General features: G+C 34.2%; 2 protein-coding genes and 1 non-coding gene across 3 annotated transcripts; all 3 read right to left on the reverse strand.

The window, feature by feature from the left end:
• On the reverse strand, positions 1–27,558 carry U3-55K (U3 small nuclear riboprotein factor 55K). Its single transcript, XM_089249165.1, has 14 exons — positions 27,415–27,558; positions 24,726–24,823; positions 23,911–24,020; positions 21,072–21,139; positions 13,667–13,708; positions 11,683–11,809; positions 10,554–10,675; positions 9,767–9,859; positions 9,360–9,460; positions 7,425–7,559; positions 6,541–6,603; positions 4,687–4,826; positions 4,478–4,557; positions 1–1,920 (listed from the first exon to the last, which is right to left on the reverse strand). Exons 1-14 carry the CDS (start codon positions 27,478–27,480, stop codon positions 1,774–1,776), a joined length of 1,392 nt encoding a protein of 463 aa, XP_089105291.1. The 5' UTR covers positions 27,481–27,558; the 3' UTR covers positions 1–1,773.
• On the reverse strand, positions 14,449–16,694 carry LOC149070544 (uncharacterized). Its single transcript, XM_089249163.1, has one exon. It carries the CDS (start codon positions 16,619–16,621, stop codon positions 14,483–14,485), a length of 2,139 nt encoding a protein of 712 aa, XP_089105289.1. The 5' UTR covers positions 16,622–16,694; the 3' UTR covers positions 14,449–14,482.
• On the reverse strand, positions 22,553–22,625 carry TRNAF-GAA (transfer RNA phenylalanine (anticodon GAA)). Its single transcript has one exon. It is a non-coding gene; the product is annotated as a tRNA-Phe (tRNA).
• Positions 27,559–27,605: the final 47 nt, after the last annotated feature.

A 27,605-nucleotide genomic window follows, 5' to 3' on the forward strand; every position in this document is an offset into this window, starting at 1 on the left:
AATAGAATAAGATTTTATTATCATTCATTTTTACAGTACATGAAAGAACCATACAATATGGCTGCTTCATAATCAATGCAAATATTATTGGCCAACTGTTTACACAACGAGAATAGCAAACATTATTAAACTGTGTGCTGATTATAATAGCATACTATATTATTTTTGCTTAAATTCATATTTTGATTACAGGAACAGAAAAAAATATTCTTATTGAAATATATATAAAATAAAAATACAGTGCTAACAACTTTTTTGGCTGACAAAGATTTTTGACGTTTTTCTGCCTTGACTATTGAACATTTTAGTTGATATGGATGCGCATATGAAGATAAAGAAACTGTCATGAGCTAAGTTTTTATGCCAATCAAAATAAACCAAATCAGTAAATGTCACTTGAGCCAGATTGATTTATGCCCATCACAGAATTGTTTTCTCTTTCAGAAAAATTTTGAGCTATTTCATGAAAAATTAAGGGAAAACTCATTAAAAAAAAAACCCTTAGACTTGAATGGTTTTAGTGCATACACTAAAAATTTTAATACAGAACTGTGTGAACAGTCTGGACATTCTATAAACTTATTGTTTACACTGCATGTTGCACACGGACAAGAATAACGTCACAACTCAAAAATTCATGAATTTGAATAAATTTCATATTCGAAACAGCATTTTTTTTTCTCTCTACAAGTCAGTAATATTGACATTCTTGTAGCAGCAAAAGCTTTGCTTTAGTGGACAGGCATTGAAAAAGTAAAATTAATTTTTGTTATTCTGCAATTTTGTTTTTCGAGTTGTGACACTATTCTTGCCGGTGTGTGATGTGTGTAAAAGGGAAATGAACTAATTATATCACATAGGTTCACCACCTTATACACTTTTTCTTAACAATGGCTCATGAATCAAACAGCAAAGCATAAAATAAAAAGATATTTTCAGATTATCATTTTCTTTAAATTCTCCTTCATCCAATTGTGAAGTTGTTTATCTCAGCTTTCTTTGGCCAGTTTCTAGTTTAATAGTGCTTCTTAGAGTTTTATGAAAGTTAATTTGAAATTTCAGACAATTCCTAGAACTAATTCAAAGATTTTTCATAGAAACCTATGGAAAACTATGTTTCGGCTAACGAATGTCACTCCAGAACAAATATTTGTTAGCTAAGGTAACACTGTACATTTTTTTTAATGATCTGATTAAAAAAATTACAATTTGCGCAATAATCAAATCATAATTTTTCAAATTATTATTGATTAAGTTAATTATGGATTCATATATTAAAGCATCTGTTTACACTCTGGATTTTCGTAAATAAAATAAATTTTCTATATCTTATAAAATTGAAAAAATGTGGTCACTTTCATCATAGCCAATATCTGAAGTCGGTCCAGTTCTCAAATTGGTTGTGTAAGGCCTGAAGCAGTTTCTCTGCTTCAGACTTGAACTAAATGACTCAGCCAATAGGTGAAGTGGTCCCAACAAATATTCATATATCTTGTAATACATTGAGCAGATAATCCAATAACAGAAAATCCAAAAAAATTACTTTCATCATCAATGCCAATACTTTTTTTTTAAATAAGCCACAATATACAAGAATTGTACCATGTGACAAATCATTTTTAATTCGAGGCATACGTAAAATCTCAAGAGTTTCCAAAATTACAATATTTAATTTAAACATACATACATACATTGTGCAAGATGTCAACATATGAAATGATACTCCTATCTTCAAACAACTGACCAACAAACTTCCTACAATTATAATATCTGCTACCTATTCTTTGCCCAAGAATAAACAACTATGGCATTTCTAGCTTCTTTTATCCTCCACCATCTTCCTAGTTTGTGTTCTTGACCAAGACCCACCACCAGAAGGTTCCCGGATGTAGAAAATCGCAGGGCATTCACAAAACCCACCTGAAATGAAATATGAGTTATTATTGTAATCCAAAATTTTCGTGAGACTAATTTTAGTTTTCAGGATATAAATTAAACTAAATTAAAAATACTGATTAAAATTACATTTAGGATAAAAGTTCCTTATATATACTCTTTATCTTGGTGATTACCCACCTTGATTTGCAGTCTTGGGAGGAAGTCTCTTACAGCCAAAAGTGAGGTCAGTATGGTGGGTACAGAAAACAGGGCGTCCTGTAAGTGCTAATATGGCCTTTATCTGATTAACTGTCCGTCATGGAGGGGTGCAGTTTCAATTTAATAAATGCTCAAAAGGTATTAAAAAATTACCCTGTGCCAGTTTTTAGAGTGAAAATACAGTGTGTAACAAAATAAAAATTATACTGAGAAAATGAATTTTCTGGATGTTAATGCCGAAACTGATATTTGGAAAGAAAAGTGATTTGCCTCCTCTGGGAATCGAACCCGGATCCCCTTGCATTCCGGGCAAGTGCACTAACTAATACACCAGAGACACACTTTTCACTTCCTCATAACAAGCATTAGTAATATGAAATGCTGAGTGGAGTCATAGCAGCCTCCCTTAACTACAGCAATTTTCATCCCAGTTGGCGTTTTTGTATGAAGAGATTGTATTTTTTCGGCCTGAAATATAAAATATGAATATTTCAGGCCGAAAAAAATGCCATCTCTTCATATAAAAATAAAAATTCTAAACTTTTATACTGTCTCTCTTTCCTCTAACCTCCAATTAGAAAATTGTTACTAGTCTTTCCTGAGGCCAATAAAAAGAAATTCCATATATCTAAGTGTCATATTCACTGAGATATTTGAATTCAAAATCAGAGAAAAGTTGGGAAAGGATAGTATAAGTGTGGGAAAGGAGCATCGCCCATTGGTTTCTGCTGTTCTTTCATATCTTTTCTTAGATTTTTGAATTCAAATAACTTAGCAAATATTGCAGTTAGAAGAACGGAATATTTTCTGTTGCCCTCTGGACATACAGGGCGACAACTTTCTCATTCTAAGACAAGAGGGTATGTATACAAATTTGGATTTTTTTTTGCACACTGTATTTTTACTCTTGAAACTGGTACAGGGTAATTTTTGAACACCTTTTGAGCATTTTTTAAACTAGAATCATACCTCTATGATGGACGGTTCATGATATAAAGGCTGTACTGGCACTTATGGGATACTCTTTACATTAGATATTTTATGATGCTGTACTGGCACTTATGGGATACCATTTATATTAGAAATTTTATGATGCCAGATATTGAGCAATAATATTGAGAGTGGCAGGGAAAATATTTTTGTGGTGGAGGTGTGATTCTAAAAACGTACATCGTGGCTCCTAAGGGCCCAGCCAACCATTATTAGGGGCCTTGCAAGTTGCTGTATTGATGTGTGCTCATTCAGTATTTTGAAGCGGGTTATCTGAGACAGGAGAGCCGCAGATAAAAGTTGTCAAGGGATGTCAGTGAGGACAAGGAGCAGTAGATAGTTTCAGAATCGCTGGTGTTGGTACTAGTGCATAGGGATACTGTATTGTATAATATTTGGTCCAATAAAAGCATTGAATGATTATAACCTTTTCTGCAGAGTCAAATGCATATAAGTCATTAATGATCATTTTAAAGAAAACCATACAAAGCCAAACTTCACTAATGTGGTTGAGTTTACCTCAATAAGTAATTACTATTTTGCCTGACTGACCTTCACAGAATGAATAATAATGTTACAGGCTGAACAATAAAAAATCAAGCAATAATGAAAAACATTTTCATGTTCTTATAGATATGGAGTAGCCGAAAAGCTAATTTTGTACATTTGAACTTTAACCATTTGACTACTTACAAGACATCATATGTGTGTGTGTGTGTCCCACCAAGATTTCAAAAATTACAACTGGGACAAAAATTGTTCGGAAGCTAATTGTAATATATCCCAGTCATAGAGCCAGAAAAATTACTCATGTTTTACCTTCAGTTATTCAGATGGCGCTACAGAAGAAAATCCCCCCGAAAAAAGAAGTTAGGGAAAAATCCCAAACACTGAATTTGTTATACTTATGACCTATTTTGTCTATTTTCATAGTAAATGAGGTAACAAAAAAAGTAGTCAAATGGTTACTTAGAGAAAACGTAGTAAATATGACATGCTTTTTAAACTCAGAAATCTTTTCAGGAATCATTATATTCATTCCTGCATCTTTATGTGAAATTGTCAAGTATTTGAAGACCGGAAATAGTAAATGTAGAATAAGTGTCGATTAGCAAATTTTACAGGTGAGTTTGAGGCACCATAGACCAACATGCTAAGTGACATCTACTAACATATTTTTCAACTACTTACAGTAAGTTGGACACTCACATGGTTTTCTAGGCTGAGCGGCCTTTATATTTACTACGTTTTGATGTGAAAAAAATGTTTTTGGCTCTTTCTGCATTTGCCATTTCCTGTCTTCATTTATGAAGAGTTTTTTTTTTTTTTCATTTTAAAAAAGCAGGCTGAGAAAATTTACATTTCCATCACAAATCTTGATCATACTTACAGCAGGAATTATAGACACTTGATGTAGTGTATTGTTCTCATCATCACAGCGCCACAACTTGATTTCACCATTTTGAGATCCTAAAATTACATAAATTCAGAGGTGTTTACCATTATTAAACTAAATTTGGTTTCTCATATTGGCAAAAAAAAAAATTAGAAATAATAAATAATACCGAGCAGGGATAATAAAAGAACATGTATTCATACCCGAAGATAAGAGATCTGTGTTTTGCAATGAACACACAGAGGTTATCCAGTGTGAAGTTCCTGTCACAGGATCACAGCCATGCACTTCCAGTAGTTTTGAGAGCGGTTTCTTCTTATGAGAACCCCAGAATGAAAGTGACCTAAATTAAAATTTATATACTTTGTAACAGCAACCACGACATAAAATTCTGAAGACACATGACACGGAAATTACTATTCTAATCCTGAGAAAAGGAATCTCAAATTTGGTTCTTTTCAGCTTTTACCATCAATTTTTCTGTCAGAAAACTGGCAGGAGAAAGTTCTTCACAAATTAATAGTGAAACCTCGCTAGAACAATACTCTATATAATGATATAAATTCCCTTTTACAACGATATTTTTTTAAATCTTGTTTAGTAATGCCTATAGTCAAATGTTAAACTCCTCTTGATACAATGATATCATTTACTATGATAAATCCCTCTATGACAATATTATTTCAGAGTTTTGAAAACTACTGAAACTATATTTTTTTATATTTTGCTCAAAATCATTTTGAATTCAATTTTAACTTTGTCACTTGTTTTTGTTCTTAAAAAAACGTCTAATATCATCAGTATTTCGCACCACATGACTTCCCAAAAGTGCTAAGGAAGCTGTTGGTGGTGCTACTTTCTGTGTAAGACACCGAAATGCAATGCAAGAAACCTTTATGGGAGCAATGCATGTAACTGAATTTTATTGATCAACTAATCAGTTTCAATTTTTCCTGGTGAATAGAAAAATAGAAAAATTCCTGTAGGTAGTATCAATGGTGATCCAGTAAAAGATGCCAACAATATGACATAAATTCAAAGGCACATAATAACCACACACACATGTTGCCTATCAATATAATGATAATCCCTCTACAATAATATTTTTCTTGATCCACAGAGAATCGTTGTAAATAGATTTGACTGTATAATGATACAGCGTACAAAGCATACATTTTAACAAATGCCCGAATTTGTTTGATGATGTAAATGTAGAACCATGTGGCAGTCAATAACCCACCCTACATATACACTCTCTACACAAACTCAAAGGTTTTATTCCCACAAAATTTTACATGCAGGCTGCACAAAAATATAAAGGACAAGATTTTAATTCAAGAGATACTACTTTTGATTAATTTTTTATCGGTAGCAGTGTAAATATTGAAAAGCAAACAAATGATGAATGGCATCTTTTTTCAATGTTACAGAACACTTTCCCAATGACTTAGAAGAAGAAAACAATGAAATAACAGAAGATAAAAAAATTTTAAAAATAAAATCTGCTGTTGAGTCTTTGAAAATATGAATACATTTATTTGAATAAAAATAATTACTGCACAGCCATTTGAAGTTGCAAGAAAAATAAATTAATTTTAAAAAAAAATCCAAAATTCAAAAGATAATTTTGAATAAATCTCATTTAACGAAGAAAAAAAAAAATCAGTATTTTACCCACAATTTGGGATTTTCGTTTGTTGAACCTGTCTACACTGCACTAAACAATTCTAGTTATTCCTCTATTTGTACAAAAAAAAGGTATTAACTCCCCCCCCCCCCGATATAATTCCCAAGAAAGAGGGTCTACTTTTTTTTCAATATCAAGAAATGAATGGCTCTTTATCTAGCAATCTTGTCATTGTGTGTTTGTGTGAACAGAACTATCAATTTTTAAAATCCTGTGTGACACCCTTCCCCATTCTGATGCCATTTCACAGTCTATATATATCACTCACTCTCAATTAGTTTCTGTAAGAAAAATTTCAAACAAAATTTGTCGAATTTAAACAAAACAACATCTTTGTTTTATATAGTATTATTTTAAAATACAGTGTTACCCATCATCTGCACCAGAAACAAATTTTTTAGGGCCGGTGACACAAACGCAATCAATGGCAGCCCTGCAAAAAAAAAAGGAAGTAAAATTATAATAAAATGAATAACAAGAATGATTTCATTAATCATTTCAGTAATGCAAATACTTGTAGGAATGTATTTGCATTGCTGAACACTTAATACAATAAACAACTTTAATACAATTTACATTTCTATAATTTTTTGCAAAACTAATTAAAAACAATGCCTTTAGATTATATTAGGTTATTAACTCTGCATTGCTATCATAACTAGGATGAACTGGAAAGAAATTAGATGTATATAATCACACAAGTTTTCTAGAAATAAATTTTTACAGAGGAAAATCATTTTTTTCAACTGATACTGAAAATCATTTTTTTCAACTTCCTAGGGATTTAGTTAACCCCCTTTTCATATTGATATACCTTGATATAAATTTTGATAATGTTGTGTTTTGTCCTCAGATCTCAATTTAGATCTCAAGTCCACATAGAAAATTTTAGACAAAAATAATGAATAATTTTTCAGCATGGCAATTGAAGATTTTAAAGCCTTCATTATAGCAGTCATTAACCAATACCTATTTTACTTTGATGTCTTATTCATGTGGTATCTGCATTAAGCATACTTTGGTGATTTAATATGAAATGTAAAAGTTTATTGCTCTCTGATGCTCCATATGCAAAGCAACTGATTTCTTAAGGTATGATTTTAGCACGAATTTAGAAAATTTTTTCTTTTATTAATTAATACTACCGTTTTTCAATACAAGAGACATCTATTGATTTCCATCAGTTTGAATTTCCGTTAAGTTATTTACTGTACAATAATGTTGAATCAACTAAACTCCTCCACCAGATATTACCCATGGCCTTGAAACACCAACTGAGACTCTTCAACTATTTTCCACATTCTAACAGTGTTGTCTCGTCCTCCTGAACTAACTGCTGTTTCTCCAACGAAGCTGTCTATCCCTGTAATGCCATCTTGATGGCCAAACCTGAGAGACAAAAAAGGAAGTAAACATTACAACAATGAAAACTGTGCATGATGGATTTTTTTTAAATAAATATATTATAGTCTATATGTGTGTTACCAAAAAAGTATGAAATCTGCTATTTTGAAATAGAATCCACATTTCTGCTATGAAATACAGGCATCCTATGCTTTATATGATTTTGCTATAACACGATCTTGAAATTACAACCTGCAAAATTTGGTCTGTAGTTTGATTTTAGCCCTTGAAATGATCTTACAAATTAGACATATTACAACTGAAATGACAAAATCTGTTGGATTTGTTGATGTAGATGATAAAAATATGGAAAAACCACTGAAACCCATCTCACCAGATCTCAGTTAATGAGCATCTTTTAGTAACACATCGACAATGACATTAGGATTTTGAACGAAGGAAACAACCCTAATGAATCTAGAATTGTCATATTTGCAATGGGTATTCAGAATTCTCTGGCTTTGCTTCTAAAGTTTTTATAGAGACGAAAAATGCTACTTAATAGCTGAATCTAAACTGTTTTCATTAAAAATAAGTTATGTCTATCATATCAGGCTGAGAATCAATCAGAAGTAGTGATGACAGAAGTAGAAAGTGTCAATTAAATTTATTTATGTAGCCTTGAATTAACTAGATTTATTTATAAGTTTGAATAATTGATATAAAAAATTATTTTGCTGATGAAAGTTGGGTTAATTTTTTTTTCTTAATCTTCTAAAGAAAACCGCAATCTATCTTTCTCAGGTTAAATTCAACTCACTTTATGCAATCATTTTGTGGAACCAATTAATCCCACAAAACAAGGGTGGCTGTAAGTTTTTCTAATGTTAATTATAAATATATTTAATGCATGATAGATGATCCAGTGGTTCTCAAACCTACAGTATAGGTTTTGGGAGCGGCAGACCACTGTCAGGGGTACAGCAGCGAGCTGTCCTTATTGATGTGTGGCTCTACAATATCATGAAATGGTTCTTTGTTGGAATATTCTGGGTAGCCACAGATGCATGTCCACTAGAACAAGAGAGCTGCAGAAGACAAAAGTTTGAGAGCCACTGAGACAATCTATTCACGGCCAGTGTCGTCTTGAGGCATGGGCCCACCCGGACACCTCAAGATAATAGGGGCCTCACAAAAATGAGATCTGGTTGAAATTTTCGAGAATTCGCCTTGTAGGGCCTCAGAAAAATCACTGGGCCCAGGGGTCCTATGATGCTCTTAAGATGGCCCTGTTCACGGCTCCTATATCCTGCATCAGGGACTCCTAGGCTGAGATCTTGAGCAGAGCCCTAGGCCAAACTTAAAGGGCCCCTCTATGTTGAATTTTATAGCGTGAAAAAACAAAAATATGATGAGAATCACCCCAGGCATCAGAGTTAGAGCACTGTCAGCCTCACCCTTATGAGGGCCATAAATCTATTGTGCAAATGTCAGAGATGTTAATGTGTGTAAAAATTATATTAGTATACATATAACATATTGTGTTTAGTCTAATTGCTTCTGTGTTATCAAACCGTACTATGCACTATATTTTACGGACAAAACTACTTTCATTCATTATAAAATGCACAGTGCTCCAACGTGATAATCAATTTTTCAATTTCAGTGTTGTGGGTGTGTGGATTGAATCACCAGAATCTGTCATTTCATAAAAAAAAAATTGATTGAATGATTTCACAATGCAACAAATTTTCAGGAATGAAACACTGTAATAACATGAGGTATGACCAGAGTTATTGACAGTACAATTTGATCACAAAGAAATAAGAGGATTATTAATCTTACAAGGTTTCAACATATCCCATTTCATCTAGATTCCATAACTTCAAGGAACGATCACTAGAGGCACTTATTAGCTGATGACTTCCACGCTGAAATACCAGAGCCTGTAAAAAATATATATTTATATTTAAACAGAATAATTAAGATTTTTGTTTTTATCATTCAATGGAAATTTATTTGAATTGAAATAAGAACTGAAGAACTACTAATATACTATAATGATGCAATGGATTGTTAATCTTATCATTTTTTATGAATTATATAATCTGCATCAATAAAAGTATTCATTATGATTTTTTCCAGTAAAATTTAAATAAATGTGAATATTGAACAGTGAAAATTTAAAACACAAACATATTTTTATATTGTAATACAGTTTGCATCAATAGCCTAATCAGGAAAATACTCACTGAAATAGCACCTTTGTGTCCTCTGAATGTTTTAATATGATCCATCGTATCAGGATTCCATATATTTATGATGCCTTTCTGACACCCAGATGCCTATAGCAAAAACAAAATAGTGCAAACATAAGAAATACCAAGAGCTTTGGATAGTTTGAACAAAATGCTCATATTCAAAATTTCATTATAATTTGAGTGAATTGCGACAATTTCAATACAGTGAAACACCTATATAATGGTATTCAAGAGATTGGGAAGGACATGCAGCCAGACCTCGTTATAGTATCACCTCTAGTGACAGAATAAAACACACCACAAAAGAGGGGGTGACTTAACCCCTTTCTAAGGCCATGGGTTCACTTCCCACCAAATTCACCAATTTTTAAATGTCTATGGTAATGTCCATATTACCACCTCTCATTAGAGCTACCACCTACTAATAATTAATAATCTAATGAATAATTAATTTTTTTAAATTAATTTTATATAATATGTTGAATGAATTTTTCTTTCTATCAATCACAATCCCAAAAATATTTTTATATACCATTACTAGAAAAAAATGGCCCATTAAGGGTTCATAATGAATAAATCTAATTTACTAATTATGCTAAAAGAGACCTTCAAAACTGAGTGTAGGATTTGCCGGTTATTTGCAGCAAGGGGACTGGTGCATCCTGTGCAATCAGTAAAAAAATGATGAAATTGGTAGGAAAATGCCACATAGTTTTTTCATACCAGGGTGCAATAAGTATGAACACAATATAGTGATGAAGCAAAACTATATTCTTACCAGAAATTTGTCATCATGTGAAAGAGCTAGCGAGAGAATATGAGATATGTGACCGATGTGAGTTTCTTTTCCCTTTTTTCTACCTGGTATTACTTTAACCTTTTTTCCATTTGCAACACTCCCTAAAAATAAGGAGAAATTATAAAAATTCACAGTAAAGGTTCAGTATTATAATGCAAACACAAGCCAATAGCATATACATTAATGAGTGTGAAATAAAATTATTATTGTTGGAAATACATTGATAATGTGCATGAGACCCAAGATGCACTTGACCCAAGCTACTTAGCAGCACAAAGGCACGCTACTTTTATGCTGCTAAATAGCATGTGCATATTGGGCTTAATAATTATCTAAAAACAGTAACAATTAAAGCATAAAAATTATTTGATGATATATATATATATATATACACACACACACACACACACTATTGCTGATCATTTAATAAGAACAGGCAAAATATTTGATGCATGACATATGATACAATCAACAAATTTCTTTTTTATTATTCATCAAGACAAAATGAATTTCCAGTCTTGAATATGCACAAATTTGGTGCTTAAGAAAATTAACAGGGCTTGACAAATCCCACATTAATCAATCTATGTTGATGTCTAAAATTTTCTGCATGTGATTGTTAAATTTGAGAACGACACAAAATTTTTGATTGCATGACATTGCATCTTTTAACATAAAAAGGAGACACAAGACCCAAAAAAGTAGTAAAAAAACTAGTGTAAAAAAAAGGTAAAATTTTTCTCGAGAACAAAACCATGTTTGGCTCCTAAGAAATTTTGCTGGTGACTAAATTTTTTTTCTATCCACCAAGCGGGATGAAACGGGATGAAGGACAGATCACATTGGTATGCAATTTTCAAACAAAGAACATGTAAACGAACTCAATTATGTGGTTATGATTTTGAGTAAAAAGTTTTCAAAATTAATTTTTTCTGTATTTACAGATTCATTACCTATTCCCTCTTTTAAAACATTCACATAATTTTTCAGAAATTGACAATGAAAACAAATCTCATAGAAACTACCGACATAATAAATACAAAAACATATTCGAATAGTAAAAGACTATTTTTTTTACACTAAGAGTAAAATTTTAATCAACACCTACACTTGATTACAGAACAGTCCTTTGATCCACTCCAGATGAATTTCTCACAAGAAGAAATTACCAAACATGTGATGCTGAGCTTATGACCTCTCAAGGTACATAGAATTTCAGGTTCCAAACTCTCATACTGAAAAACAGTACACAAACGTCAGACACATACTTGGTTAGAATAATGTCATATTATCCACAAAAAAATCATGCTCTAAACGTGCAAAAAAAAAAACAAAAACATACACTCGATGAAACAAAAAAGTCCAACTATTGCACTGATCTCATAATAGAATATGTATGAACAAGTACAATGAAGAACAATTTGAAAACATAGTTTTAGACAAAAACAACAGTGTACTTGAGATTTTACTTGTTGCATGAGCCTATAACTTTTTAGATACATCACCCACAGCTACACTGCTCTAGTACCAAATAGGCCCACATCAATACCACCAGATGCAGCTTTCACACTGCATACTTTTTTTTTTAAATTGTGGCACATCGGTTCATGCAGCGTTTACACAAAGAAACACCAAATATACTGATGTCTACAGCTTAATGTGACCACAGTGGATCTCTGGGTGTTTCTAAACATAACAATCCATTTATAACTTTTTCAAAAACAAATCTGGAAGTGAACATGATGTTGAACTTAACCTCTTGTTTGATTGAACAGACAATTCTGTTTTTCTTTCCCACATAAATGGTTCCAAAATGTCCGAACGTGCTGTTTTCTCCCCACAACACCCCCCCCCCGATTTATTTTAAAATGGTAATTTTCCTTTAAACTAAAATCCTGCATTTATTATTACAATAATTATTCAGCCATTGTGAGGAGTTAGAATGGAACAGTCTCATTTTTATAGAGCTACGAAAACTTTCATAATGCACTACTTTCTATAGAACCCTTGAAAAAGAACTGTGAATCTAGTCAACTGATAGAAACTAACTGAAGTTTGCGGCTTTTCTTTACCTTACATTTCCCTTCACTATAGGAAGGTCATGGCAAAAACAGCTTCACACACACACATGAATCATAGCTGCTATCATGGCCCAATTAGGACATAGTGAATGAAATGCAGAAATGTTTGTAAACAAGAGAAGGAGTACATCTTATGGCCTCCCTACAGGGTCTTGAAGGTTGGTGAAGATAACTTATATGAAAACAAATAAGTCTGGTTTAACTTCAGTTTCTAAACACACAAAAAATATAATATAAACCAAAATCCTGACAACCATAGACAAATTCATTCCAGCATTATGATATTATTCTGCAAAAGTGATAACAACATCCAAATATCTACATTATCAGTGATTCTAATAAGCAGCATCTATTGTATTATAATTTTTATATACTACTACTATTAGGCGCAGATAAAGGATGATGTGTTTGGAGGGGCAAATTGTGTAAGTTTGTTGATCATTCTGTATTTTATGGGACACGCAAACTTTCCCATAATTTGGCTCTTGGAAGGGCGATTGAATCTATGCCTGAGGAAGCAAAGGCAGACATCTTCAGCTGTGACTGTTGTGGAGGCAGGCATCTTCAGCTGTGTATGGAGTGGAGGCAGATCCAGGGCAATGTATAGGAAAATAAAATTAATGTATAGGTACATTGTATCATCCTGTATTTTACAGGACAGACAAATTTTTCTTATATTATTCAGCTCTTGGGAAGCTGCGCTTGACTACAACTTATATATATATAAACTGTACACATGCACCTTGTAAACATTCCTCTAAAGAATTCCTAATGAATTGGTGCATGCTGGAATAGGGTGTGTATATGCATGGCACTAGGATATTAAGAGTTGCGTGTGGTTTGTGTTCAAGAAGTACTACCACTACTGAACCAGACATGCACCTTGTCCATATTCCTCTGCAGAACTTATTCAAGAAGTTGGAACTGTTGAAGAAATGCTGTTATCTGACTTCTATTATAGTTTTTAGTGAATGACTCATGAATCAAAAGAAAAAAAAGGTGATAACATACTTCATGAGCAACTTTCTTATAAAGACGGCCCTCTTCTTCAAGCTGCAAAAATGGAAAAAAGTGTTTCATAAGTAAGAAGTCTTTCTAATCTGTATGTTTAAATGAAAGAAATAAAATCACACATTCCTAAATTAGAATCACAAGACTAAACATAGCTACACTGCATGGTTCATACAACATTTCCTAAACAAAAAGTAAGGAGTTTTTAAGGAGTTTTTAAGGAGTTTTCAATCGTTTTTAAGGAGTCATGGCAAACTTCATAATTTACGAGTTTTACAGTGAAAAAAATAGAGGAAGCACAAATGCAAACTTGTTTTGAATCTGCCACACAAACTTTCTTTCATCTCAAAAATATAGGAGCAGAGTGGTTTACAAATTACAACTTTTTCTTTTTGCTACCCAGCATTGTAAGAATTCATAAAATAATAAAATCCACATACAGATAGTCCATACTTTTATATTGTCACCGAAGTGTTATAAAACCTTCAAGTTTTGGTCAAAAGTGTAACTCATTATAGCGTCACACGAATTATAAAAATTCCAATTACTCATTCATTCCCCTCAATCATTCAAAATAAAAAACCAAAGCTGAAAAGGATTTCCTTTACAAAATTATATTTGTCGCAACTATGTATTCACCACTCTTGGTGAAAGTGGATCAATACATACACAAAAGAAAAGTTGTACTATTATGATCTGTTCAGAGTAAAAAAACTTTGTTAAACTTTTATTTATAAAACTAGGTATAACATGAAACCCAAAACTCAAAGGTGTTGGTGAATTTCCACATGTAGTGGCACAATTTTGTGACAGGAATTATAACTTACCTAGGTCCTTCTTTTTTATTTCAATTTGATTGTCAATTTCTTTGACAATGAATAATTCTTCTTTTACTGTTTTTCTCAATATATTGGACTTCAAAAACAAGGAGAGGTCTTTTTTTGATTCCCCTTTCTCTGCCAGCATGTCCGCTTCTTTTTCATTCTTTAAAATGTTTCCTTCAATACACTGTTTTTTTTTCTTTAAATTTGCAATATCTTCTTCAACACATTTTCTCTTTTCCCTCATTTCTGATGATTGTTTTTGCTGTTTTTGACTTTCTAGGTATTGGGTGTATTTTTGTCTGGCAGACGATGCAGAGAGCCTCAATTGCTTTGTGATGGGAACATTTAGAACCCCACCACACAACCTTATGTGATCATACACCAGTCTTTGTGCAATATATGATTCCTCTTTTAAATTCTCAACTTCAATGTCTTTATTCACTGAAAAACCTCGTTCCACAGATGCTTGTCCATGGGACAAGATCAAAACAACTTTGAATACACTCCAAAGTCTATCATATTTTTTTTCACTCAAGTATGAGAAGAGAAAACTGTCCAATGACATAGTTCTTGGATCGAACGTTTCAAATGCAAACCGATTTCTTTTCACAACTTGTAGGAAATCCTCATACTGGTTAAGAGTTTCATCTCCATCTTCATTGGATATTTGTTTTTTTTTCGACAAATAAGATAGCACTCTTCTGAACTTTGTTTTTGCATTTTCTTGGTATGTCACAATGTATCTTGGGTCTAAACATGATGAATTTCGTACCAACACGTAATTTATGGGGCATTTCTCCATAAGTGCCTGAACGAATTTTATTATGAATGTTTGGCATTCATTTTTTAATGTAAGGTGATCTTTATCTGTCACTTTTTTTTGGAACATTTTCTCTTTAAGTACCTCATCCCCAATAAATCCAAAACTAACATTATGTTTTGGTGAATGTAAGCTTTCATCACTGAAGTCAAATTTACAGAGATTTTCCACTGTTTTGATTGCTTCAATGCTGTCATTCTTCATTATTCTAAAGAGCTTAAGGCACTGTTTTATCATTTTCATTGTGTCTTCAGCAAAAAAAGGCAGCAAGGGTTTATCACTCTGGTAAGCAATCAAGAATGGTTGCAAAATATTTGAAATAGATAAGAACACATTAAATTTGATCAAAATAGCACAATCTTTTGAGGCTTCTGAGATGATTGAGAAGGACTTGCATGTCACTTTAGGAAATGTTCTGTTTTCAACTTTTTTTATGTAAGTCACAATATCTTCCCAAATTTCAATTGCTCTCTCAATCGCTGGACAATTTTCAAGCCATCTGATATGGCAAAACTTCCTGGGAAGTTTTTTTGTCTTGCTGATACTGAGAAAATCCTCCCTCCTTGCAGGGGAATCCTTAAAAATCCAGTATAAACTGCTCAATATAGATGATATATTCCAGTTAGTTGCACATGCTCCTTTCATAAAAGCGTTGTTTAATATATGGAGGCCACAACTTCCAATAATCACACATTGTATTCCATATTCTTTTTGCAAGTCATGCTGCAAATTTTCAAAGAATTTCCAGTTCACTGATGGCCCATCCATTGAGATTTGCAACAGTTTTGACAAATCCAATTTTCTAGTAGCTTCATAAAAAGAAGAGAGGAGATCATCAGCCTTTGAGTGGCCCAAGAATGCAGAGGTTAAATACTGAGTCCTAACTTTATCATCACCTGAGCTCCAATATCTGACGTACATGTCCATTTGTTTTTTTTGGTTTTTACTATTAAGACTTTCATCAAAAAGAAGAGTATACTTCTCCAGGGCATTAAGCTGTTCTAAAAACATTGCTTGGTAGTGTGGTGCTAATCCAAAGTGACACAAGTAGGCAGCTTTCCTCTCTCCACAGCTAAATTTTTTTGCTATTTCGCTGTCAGGAAACATTTCTTGAAAGAGCTTTGAAGCATCTTCACAAGATTTGTACGAGTAATGATGTTTAACACATTTCAATACCCAAAGAATTTCAGCATCCAGTACTTCTTTCTTTGTTACGAATGAATTCACAGTGTTTTCAGATGTTGGGAGTTCCCCAGAAGAACAAGATGGTACATTTGATGAACATGCTGGGCTTTGTAAGTAATTTGTCATTGTCCCTGCAGACTGCAACTTATTGGTGACAAAACTTTTATGTTTAGCTCCTGAAAAAGAATAAAACACATTAATAAGCAATAAACCTCAAGATATTTCAAAGAAAAACAAGATACAATTCTACTGTCAAATTTAATTTTCAGATAATGCTTTTAGAAAAGAAATTCTTATTGTATCTTTTAATTTCATCTATTTCTCACAATTTTGCAAATCACAAAAACAGCTTCATAACTAAAAAAAAATTTATTCAAATTATAATTTCCTGTTAGATATGCAATTCAACACTGAGCAAAAGCAACTTGGGGGGGGGGGGGGGGGTCATGTATTCTTTCCCTTTGAGGCGTTGCTATGAAAAATTTATTCCTAGATTAGGAACCTCTATCAAACGTGGCCAAGTTTGGAATCCAGAAATTTTTGGGGTGGTACCCCGTCGGGAAGAGCGGGGGGGGGGGGGGGGGAGCCGCCACGATCATAGGCCCGACGAAAAAAAATTTCTTGAGGGAAAAAAAGTAAAAAAAAAATTTCCCAGTCAAAGGAAAACTGTCCCCCCCCCCTCCAAGGCAGGCACTGCATAGCCCTTGAGCAGAATATAATATTGCAAGTCATTTGCATCCCTTCTTGAAAATCAACAACTTCTGATATGAAATTATATGAACAAAGACCATCAGAATTCATCAACTTTTTGATAAGAGGCAACTGTATGTAATTTGTAATTTTTATGCCATCTGGAACTGACGCAGATCTAGAGGGGCGGCGACACGGATCTAGGAGGGGGCGCCTCCCAAGCGCCGCGAATAATAAGGAAAAAAAAATCGTTCTGTCCCGTAAAATACGGGACGATCCAACGATCATTTTTGTCGCACCACGGTCATTTTTCTGCACACGAGGGCTAATTAGACCGGGACCTACAATTTATTGCCGATTCCGAACGGCAGGCTTGTTTTTTTTTATACTCATCGAGAGGTTGGTGCGCTAACCCCTCGATGGGGGACTCCCTGCGGTAGCAATTTTTTGCTGCGGTCAAGTCGCCGTTTTTTTTTTTTTGTTGTACCCCTGTGTCAGGAAAGTTTTCTGACAAGGACGAACCGGGTATCGAACTCGCGACACCTCTAAACATCCTTTGGTAGGCGAGCATCTTATCGACCGGGCTACCGCACCCACGATCCAACGAACCTACACACAATAAATCGGGACACCTCTAAACATCCTTTGGTACTTTAGGCAAGTATCTTATCGACCTGGGCTACCGCGCCCGAAATTGATCATGACAACATATATAATTTGATAACAATCTTTTTTGAAGTAAAAAAACATTTTTTTAAAATTAAAATTTCGAAAGAAAATTTTTTATGAAATTCATCACGAAACATATAAAGTTTTTTTTTAAAAAAAAAATGTTAAAATTTTTTTTTTTCCCGTCTGGGGGAGGGGGGGGGGCGGCGCAGGAGCCCCCCCCCCACGTATGTTTCTGATCCCACCAATATGCGTTAGGAGGTAGGGGGGCAGCGCTGACGAAATTTTGCTGACAAGGGGTGGTCAGAGTTTTGCTCACAGGGGATCAAAAATGGCTACAAATTCACTGACGTAATACTTTAATGGCCCCTTATTCTTCATACACGTGAGAGCACGTTTTGATTGGTTAGCGCAAGCGGAAGATGGCATGCTTAATGTATTTTTTTGCGAGCGCAAAATATGCACGTAAAACGATAATTGTTTGCGGAAACTCAAAAAACTGATGTCGGAAAATACGGAATTCCGCAAAAATACGCAGAAATCACGTCTGTACATGTGGTTTATTCCACATCAATTTACAAATATTTAGCTTTACACAAATGCAGAATAATAATTAATTCCATCAATCAAATAACAGTAGATTATAATAGACTGCAGAGATTTAATAAATAGCTATCAAGGGAAAAGATGCAGAAGGATTGAAAAGCGATCCTCACGAATCAAATTACGCACCTCTTTTTAGACTTCGCTTCTTTTACAAAATTTATCTTGCCAAATTATTAATTTTAAATTTGATAATTTTTGGCGCAGCATGGGCATTTTATGCGCAGAAAGACCGAAACCTATAGTTTAGAACCGAATCCGAACGGCTACTATTTCATTATTCAACGGAAGGTTCTTACTACATGTACAGCCGGCTAAATAACATATTTCATTAATTGCTGCTCAATGAATTGCACACAGAGACTATTTCTAAAAATAGTCTATTCAACTAAAATCACTGAAGCACGCGATTTCTATAAAAAATGTTTTCTTTGACAATCTTAATCTTAAAAAGTAAACAAAAAATGAAATTAAGACTTACCTTTCATATGCTTTCTAACAGCGGATTCACCCATGTTGGATACGACGAATATTTTGTTGCAAATTCCGCATTTCGCTTTAAAGCGGTCGCTATCTTGCAGCAGCCATTCTTTATACTCAGTTTTTTGCAACCAAGTTTTATTAAATGTACACTTTCCACCAGGCATATTTGAAAACAAAACCTGAGTTGAGATCCGGTATAAAAAGAAAAACTACATACATAAATCAAAGCAGGACATCACTCAGAAAGCTGACCTCCTTGACCTGAGTGGATAGGATTGTTAATGACCCTCCACACACACAGCCACATTGGATGTTCTAATTCCCCTTCCCTGTTTCCAGGTTTCTTATTACAAAAGATTTTTTTTTCTTTTCTCCCTTTCTTTTTATTTGGGGAGGGGACCCTTATCTCATTTTTCTAAGCAACGCTATTGGGATCTCCATGGGGAATGCCTATTCTAAGAAGGATCATTCATTCCTTCAGAGAAAAAAAAAAAACCTTTTTAGGAGTGGCTATAAAAAGTAAGGAGTTATAAGGGCCCTTCCACAGGGAAATAAAAAGTAAGGACTTTTTAAGGAGTTTGTAAGGATGTGCGAACCCTGCACTGGTCAGAAATAGAGAGCGATGGTGATAACTCCTGAAGAAAACAAAGTAACTGATAATATAAGTGCATATAAATTTTTAGTATATTGCAGAGAAAATACAGTAATCAATTGTTATATCTCACAAGACAAAAAAAAGTGATGACTTGATCTAAATTCTGATGTTGGTTAAATTTTTGATTGTGTATCTAACAAAATGCAAAAAATATCTGATCACATCATATAACAAGACGCAGGGTAGTGAGAGGCTATTGTGATAACAAAACTACAACATATATTGTAGTTTAAAAATACAAATTCAGTTAATACAAGAAAGTCTGGAAAAAAAGTTTAAAAATTAAATGATAAATGATAATGATATCTTGGCTCACAAAGATAATGCGTTCCAGAATCATGTTTATCAGCCAAAATCTGTTAGCACAAATGCAATTTCCCATAAGTTTCTATGGAAAATCATTTAGTTTGTTTCAGGTAATGCCCAAAATTTAAAGATTAGTTTTTTAAAACATGAAGCAGCACTATAAAAAAGCCCAAAATAAAAAACGACAAAAATGAACAGCTTCAAAATTGGATAAATGAGAACTTACAGGAAGATGAGATACTGAAGATCTTTATTTTACACCATGTACTCAATCACCTGCTGTTCGCACAACTCAGTCTAGTTTGTAAGTGTTCTATCGCTTTGTGATAAGGACAGCTCATTTATGTGTCTGATACATACAGATGGAAAAGACAAGCTTCTAGAATGCCCAGACTGTTCACTAAGAGTCATGCCCAAGAAACAATTGGCCACCTTTTTCTCAATAAATTTTTAAAAGTTGAATCTTTCATTTTACATGAAACAGTTAAAAAACTTGAACCATTGAAAAAGAAAGAGGAGTGAAGATAAATCTGGAAAAAGATTCCAAGGATGTCCATTATGACAACTGGGCTTGAATGACTAATTCTGATAATGATTGGCGCTAAGATTCAGTTCATGACTAAGCTGTTCTATGTTAGCATGTGCATCTCTGCTAACTAAATGCTAATTAACTGAATCTGCATTCATTAGCCAAGGTATCATTGCATGCAGTTTTACAAGAAACATGTTTTATTTTCATATCTTATATGTATTCACACAATCTCCTGATCCTGAAATCTAGAGAAATCTGGACTAATCCTAATGAGCTAGACTTTTCACACAGAAACAGTCATTCAGACCTAATGCGTGATGCTACCATCTGTTGCCAGAATAGTAGCAAAGTAAGAAAAACGGTGGTGCAAAAAAATGTGGGAAAGATCACTTAAATGGTATAAAATGTCTTTGCCTCAATGCTCCATTTTAATTAAAATTACATAAGCTCAAGCTTAGCTCAGGGTAAACGGACATGAGGATAATTTATTAAGGTCTGCTCTACATAATATTTTCATTGCTAGCTTTAAATGCCAGGGAATAATAAATTGAGCATTAGGACAAAACATTTTTAACATAACTTATGTGTTCTGCCATCTATAAATACTTCTATAGTGATAAGAATCAGACAAAACTTACAGCTTCCTCTTTTAAACGTTTTGCTACAGCTTCTCTTGTGTCATCCTCTAGATCTACTTTTTCACTCTCTATAGCATGGAGATGAAAACGAGTCATTAAAAAACTTCCCAAGTGAAGGAAAAAACAAGAAAGAGTATATTTAAAACACATGCAAATTAGGAAAAAAAGGCAACTGTAGTCAGGGTTGGCAAGTTTTTGCCATAGTGGAAAAAACTGAGGTAAAAACCATGGAAAAAACCGCCCTAGAAAAAAATTAAAATACAGTTGGCCCCGTATTCTCAGGGAGGTTACGTTCAGGGGGTGACCACAAATATGGAAATCCATGAATAACCGAAACCATCAGGTTTTTTTAATATCTCGTTTATTGAACATCATGAGAAAGCGCAGGGTGACACAGAGGCAAAAGGGAATGTAAAAGAGCGTGCTGCAATTGTTGGTGATGTTTTCTGAAAGAAAATTGTGATTTCTGTTTGCGTTTCTTCTTCATATCATCAAGATTTAAACCATTCTCAAATCTCTCTGACTTCAACATGCAGATGACTTCTTACTTATTCCACAAGTCTTTTCCACACTTCTTTTGAAATTGAAGGCTGGGATGAGCTCTTATGTGCCACTGGGCATACTGGGTTATTCATTGGGTTCAGCTACCCATTTTAGTCAGATGGTTTGTACGTTATATCGAGTTGATAGTTGTCTTCATGGGGAGAACGACGCGAGTGATTCAATACTTGCGAGCATGGGGCTGGGGGCACTGCTATAAATCTTTGCTAACTTTTTGCGACATAACCCTATCTCTTTTGAGGTAATGGAAGTAAGTTGTTTTGCATCATTTGTCTGGGGTTGTGAGCGGTTCTATCCATCTATCTATGAAACCGACCTTTACGTGCAAAAAATTCTGATGAAATAGATGTTTCACCAGCCCTTTCCTTTAAGGAACAGTAAAAGTTTTTCGCCTTTTCTGTTATTTAATGTTACAATCAATTGGAATATTTTTTTGTAGCAATCTTGTAGCCACAAAAAAAAAAAACAAAAAAAACAAATACAAATACAACGCCACGACAGGCAAATTGCCCAACGAGGTGGCTGACTTAAGGACATCATAGATCCCCGAGCCATTTTTTTTTTGGAGGCCCTACCTACTACTGCTACACCACACATGCACCCCGCCCACAACCCCCCCCCCCCCCGCGGAACCCCCAACGAATCGGTACATGCGGGAATGTGCGTGTACGTGTAGTGAAACCTGACGTGAAGTTTTTATTTGTTTTTGTTTATCTGTAATGTTTGTTATGTGTAGTGCTGCCATCTGCCACCAGTTTTTCTAACTATGAGTGAAGTGTTATGATTGAATGATTTATCGTTGTAGGACTGTTGCTCTCTGTGGCGAGACTTTTTAACAGGGAGATCGGCTCGCTTTTGCGCCTTGAAGTTAGGAACCACAGAAAACCAACTTCGGCCATCCAAAAAAAAGAAGTATCCTTTGACGAAACCCGGGATCGAACCAGGGACCTTTAGATCTTCAGTCTAACACTCTCCCAACTGAGCTATTTCGGCACAACAGCATTTTCTGTACGAGAAATACATGGATCCCATAGGCGATGCAAAGCTTTCCCTGCCAAAGGTGTAGCTACAGCTGCTCAAATTTCAAAGTCATTTTTCTTGATATATCTTACCATAGATTCGTTGATTCCGTAATGGCGGGCCACAGCAGCAACTGACTTACTTTCGTCAAGCATAGTCAATATATCCGATTTTTCTTGTAGAGTTTTCACTTTTTTTTTTGCCTTTTCAAAGCATTATCAGTAGCACTAGAAAAATGGGCCATCCTAAACACGCACAACTCAAATTTCCAATAAAGGAAAAAAACTGTGAGTACAGAAACCACAAATATAGAAACTGCGAATACAGAGGGGAGGGGGGGGGCGAGTGTAATCAAAAATTTGAACTTTTACTTTCATGAAGTAAGTTCTGAGAATCAGAATACTTCACAAAGGTGAGATAGTTAAACAATTTTTTTTTACTTATGGAATCAGCTGTTTTCCTTTCAATTACACAAAAGGGTTACAAGATAAATATGAACAAAAAACCATTTTTGCCAAGCAAGCTGCTAGTACAAGTTTTTAATAAAGCACACATCTTTTCTTAATGATACTCAACATTATGAGTTGTATCAAAGAAGTCAGAGTGCAGAAAATTCCATTCCATTTCATTAGTTTTGATAAGAGCCAGTGAAGTTAGAGCCACAAAGTTGCATACCAACATATTACATCAGTCAAGGGTGGCCAACTTGTGGCATGCCATGGTATCGGGAATGGCACATGAATGCTTTTCAAAAATTAAAGAAATTCTATTCCGTTTTTCAGTCAAAGAAATTCTCTCCAACTTTCAAAAAATCAGTTTCTTATGAATGATGGCTGTGGAGGCTGCCAAACCTATATTTCTTTGTATGGTGGGCACTCATAAAATAACTATATGATGAGACTTCCTATTAGATGCATTGTTGTTTGGTTTTTAATCTTTGGGCTTAGTTGCAGAACATCCCATGTGTACATGATTCAGGATCATTTGCATGCAGGACATGTATTTTATATCCATGAATTCTTGGTAGGCCTAAGCACTTTTGCAAAGTTTTCTGGGAAGGGGGCTAAGTACCTTAATTCCTAAGTTACATAATTCTATGTCTCTGGTCAATCTAGATCAGACAGCTTCGGCCTACAGTCCATGTTGAAATCTAATAGGTTAACTTCCTTGAAAATTTTATAGAATTATGAAATTTTCAGAAATACAAACCGGTTCAAAACATAAATTATTTCACATGCATCATAAATAATAGGAATACCTTGTTTTTCAAGTTCCTCTAGATATTTTTTTGTTAGTCTTAGCTTCTTTTCCTGTTCAGTTTCATCCTCACTAAGAGAGCTTTCATCATCCTTTCTTCCGCCCACATCACTTTAAGGAAATAACATTTACCAATTAAAAAACAGAAATGGAGTCAAAATACAAAAACATTTTATCATGAAAACTGAGTGAAGACAGGAAGCAGTGTTAGTCCAATTAACACAATACACACAGAGACTGTTAAGTACACACACGCACACTTTTCCGGCACAACTCACTTGCTAGTAAATTGCCCATAGTGATAGACCAGAGTTATGCTCGGTTTGAAAGAAAGAATCTATGTATTCAATGCCACTTAGATTATAGGGGTTAGGGAGAAAACTCTTGTTATAAACCCATTTATTATAACTACAAGCAAAAAAATTTTGGCTCATGCCTCCTCAGAATTTTCTGTAATGAGCCGCCACTGATATAATACATAAATACTTGCCACATAGGCCTATTACTAGATCTATTATATTTATTTAAGCTATAACATATGCAACTTGCTTTCCTTCATGCTTGTACCATGAACCCGGGAAAAACCCCCAAAACCTGAAAAAACTCAGCTGGGTTGACTTTTTCATGAAAAAATCTGGGTTTCTGCCAACCCCTGATAAGAAGTCAGCATTAAGCCAAGTTTAGAAGATTTTTGTAACATTTAAAAGCAACAAATGACAATCAAAATGTTTCATTTAAGGAGCAAATAAAAGTTAAAATTTGCCAAATAACAAATGTCGACAAATCACAGGAATTATGTACTTCGATTTGTCATACCTTAAAACATCTTCTTCTTCACTAGAAATCACTTCATTTTTCCCGTTAGTCAATTTTCCTTTCTTCACTTTCTTTGCAAATTTATTACTTCCAGCATCCTAGTGCGATAAGAGACAACATAGACATCTTAAATAGTTACCGAATAACTTTAAAATTAATATGAAATATGATTGTACAAGTTTGTAAATTTATAATTGATTTACAATCAATTCAATATTATTTGGATATTATCTCCTGGGGGTATACCACCTTCTGATTCTTAATAACCAATCATCCATACGTAAGAACTGGTTCGTGTACCAAACTACGACATGATTGCTTAACTTAAGTAACTTAAAGTCACTTGACAAACAATGAACAGGTCAAAAAATTTCTTTTAGGGAATTGCGTAACTGCCAATCAGTGCCTAGCTATAAATTAACAACAATGCGTTGTTGACCAGATTTGGGGGGGAAAAAATACAGTATTTTCATGTTCCTGAGTATAATCCATGTTAAAAAAGTGGTTAAACCTTTAATATATATAATGCGGATTATCTACAGCTGCAGACAATCTGCAGAAAATGATGTTATCAGCCGCTAATAGATGACACAACCAGTCAAGGGACAAAGTTCTTTTACTGCAGATGCCTATATCTCACCCAATCAGAAATACTTTTAAGATCGCTGGTCAGAGCGCGAAACTGCTTCAGAAATTTATTCACCAACACATGCTTGCATTGTGTCTGAGTGATTAGTGTGTTTGAAAAGACCGTTTGTTAATTACTCTCCCTTAGTATTTTAAAAATGTCCAAAAGAAATCGTATGAGTTACACTGTTCAGTTCGAATTGCAAGTAATAAAAAAAGAAAAATTTCCAAAAGGATTAGAAGTTCGGTGCAATCCAAAAGGGTGGGTGAATGAGGAAACCATGATTTCGTGACTAAATAGTGCATGACGTAAAAGAAAAGGCAGCATTTTTAAACAATGTGCTCTCCCAGTTATGGATTAAATGAAAGCTCATATTCAAGAAAATGCAAGAGATGCCTGCTGTTTGTCTTTCAGTCATAACCGGCAGTTTGACTAAGAAGGTGCAGCCTTTAAATTCAGGAATAAGCAGGTCATTCAAAAGCAAAGTCTATTGGGAAAAGTGGATGACGGAAGAAATTCATCCCTATCAGATGGAAATGTGCGACCAGCTTCGTATGTCAGTTTGTTAGTGATGGTTGGAAAGAGGTGACTATAAAAACTATAAAGAATTCATTCACAAAATGTGGACATAAAACTTTGGACTGCAGTGATTCCAACTCTGAAAATGAAAATCCTCTTGATGAAGAGGACAGACTCTTTCGCATTAGATGAAGAACTATTGCTCTTATTTAATTCCGATTCAGATGAGTCTGAATTTGAAGGTCTTTGACTGAACTAAATTTTGTTTTGTGTGTAAATAATATGCTATTGTTTCTTAAATAAACTTAACTAATTAACATACCAATGGATTTATTATTGAACAACAAGAGGTAAGTTTTTTTTATTTAAATCCTGTAGATAATATGCTGCTGCTGCGGAATATACATTGTTTGTTTTCCTTCGTTCAAATTTTGTATGCAGATTATGTACCACTGCACATTATACGCAAGAAAATACCGTAATTTTAGAATGATGAGAACTTGAAAAATAGCAGAGTTTATTTAAGAAAATATGAATATGGTCGAGAAGAAATGATAAGTACATACTTTTTGAGCCACGCTGATATGAACGTATTATTATTATGTATATGCACATTTCCCATGTTAACTGGGATGTAACCTTGCCACCCATAGGTGCCAGAACGTAGGGTTGAAACCATTTAAGCCTCTCCTTGCAATTTAAGAAAAAACAATGCAATGTACCTTCATACTTCCCGTGTATGTGCCTAAGTCCTGTATATACGAGACGACCAGCAACTTTCAACCCTCTCAATATTTTCTTCATGTCGGCACCTCTGCCGCCACCATTTAGTCTGAGAATGTTGTTTTGTCACTACTTTTTATGGCCATTTTTTTTATTTTCCCAGCTGCATCCCTTTTTGGCGATGTGTTGGCAATACTTCGGCAAGGAAGATATCCAAAAGCATGGCTCAGTTTCACTCGTAATGAATTCTCGTCATGCTTTTGGACCATTTTTCTCACCAACAAAAAACATTGCCAAAGCATCGCCAAAACGGATACTATAGCTAATTCCCGTTTGTGGTCCTAAGATAACCAGGCATGGCCAAAAGGGGCCTACATGATGAAATCTGATATCATGACGTTTAAGAGCAACTATGTAAAAATTTTTACTTCCATCTAATTATGGGGCCCCTACAAAATATCACTTTCCCAGAGGCTCCATGATGTTGAAAAAAGCCACAAAAAATGGCAAGTCCACTAGACTCTAGCCGTGGGGTCCGGAGACCAACCTCATTTATAAAAAAAAAATTTTACTATAAATTTACTCGAGAAATCCATTCAATAAGTAGAAAAGTTTTCTCTCCTTGATGGGAGCAGGGCCACAAAAATAAAATATAGTTCAAAGGGGGCCACGAGTGGAAAAAACGTCACCCTACACCTTAGCCATTGAAATGACGAAAATCATGCTACATGGTAAGAGTGTATGCACCAAATCATGAATTAAAAACAATTAAATGCACTTGAGCAATAAAATTCAACGAATAATAAAATACTCTAATACCTTTTTCCTTTTGTTATTCGGCCTTTGATTCGCTTTCCCTTGATTTTTTCTAATGAAGAAAGGCATTTTTATTTCGGACAAAATTTAAAGATTTTGTTTACAACATGGAGCACATGGCGTGGAATTCGATAACGATTTCACCGCTCTCGTAATCGATTATCAACCCGAAAAGAAAAACGATAAAAGAAAAA

The sequence above is a fragment of the Pholcus phalangioides genome, unplaced genomic scaffold (genome assembly GCF_987345545.1).
Source record: "Pholcus phalangioides strain wild (caught in Gottingen) unplaced genomic scaffold, Ppha-v1.0 ptg000021l_1, whole genome shotgun sequence".
NCBI lineage: Eukaryota > Metazoa > Arthropoda > Arachnida > Araneae > Pholcidae > Pholcus > Pholcus phalangioides.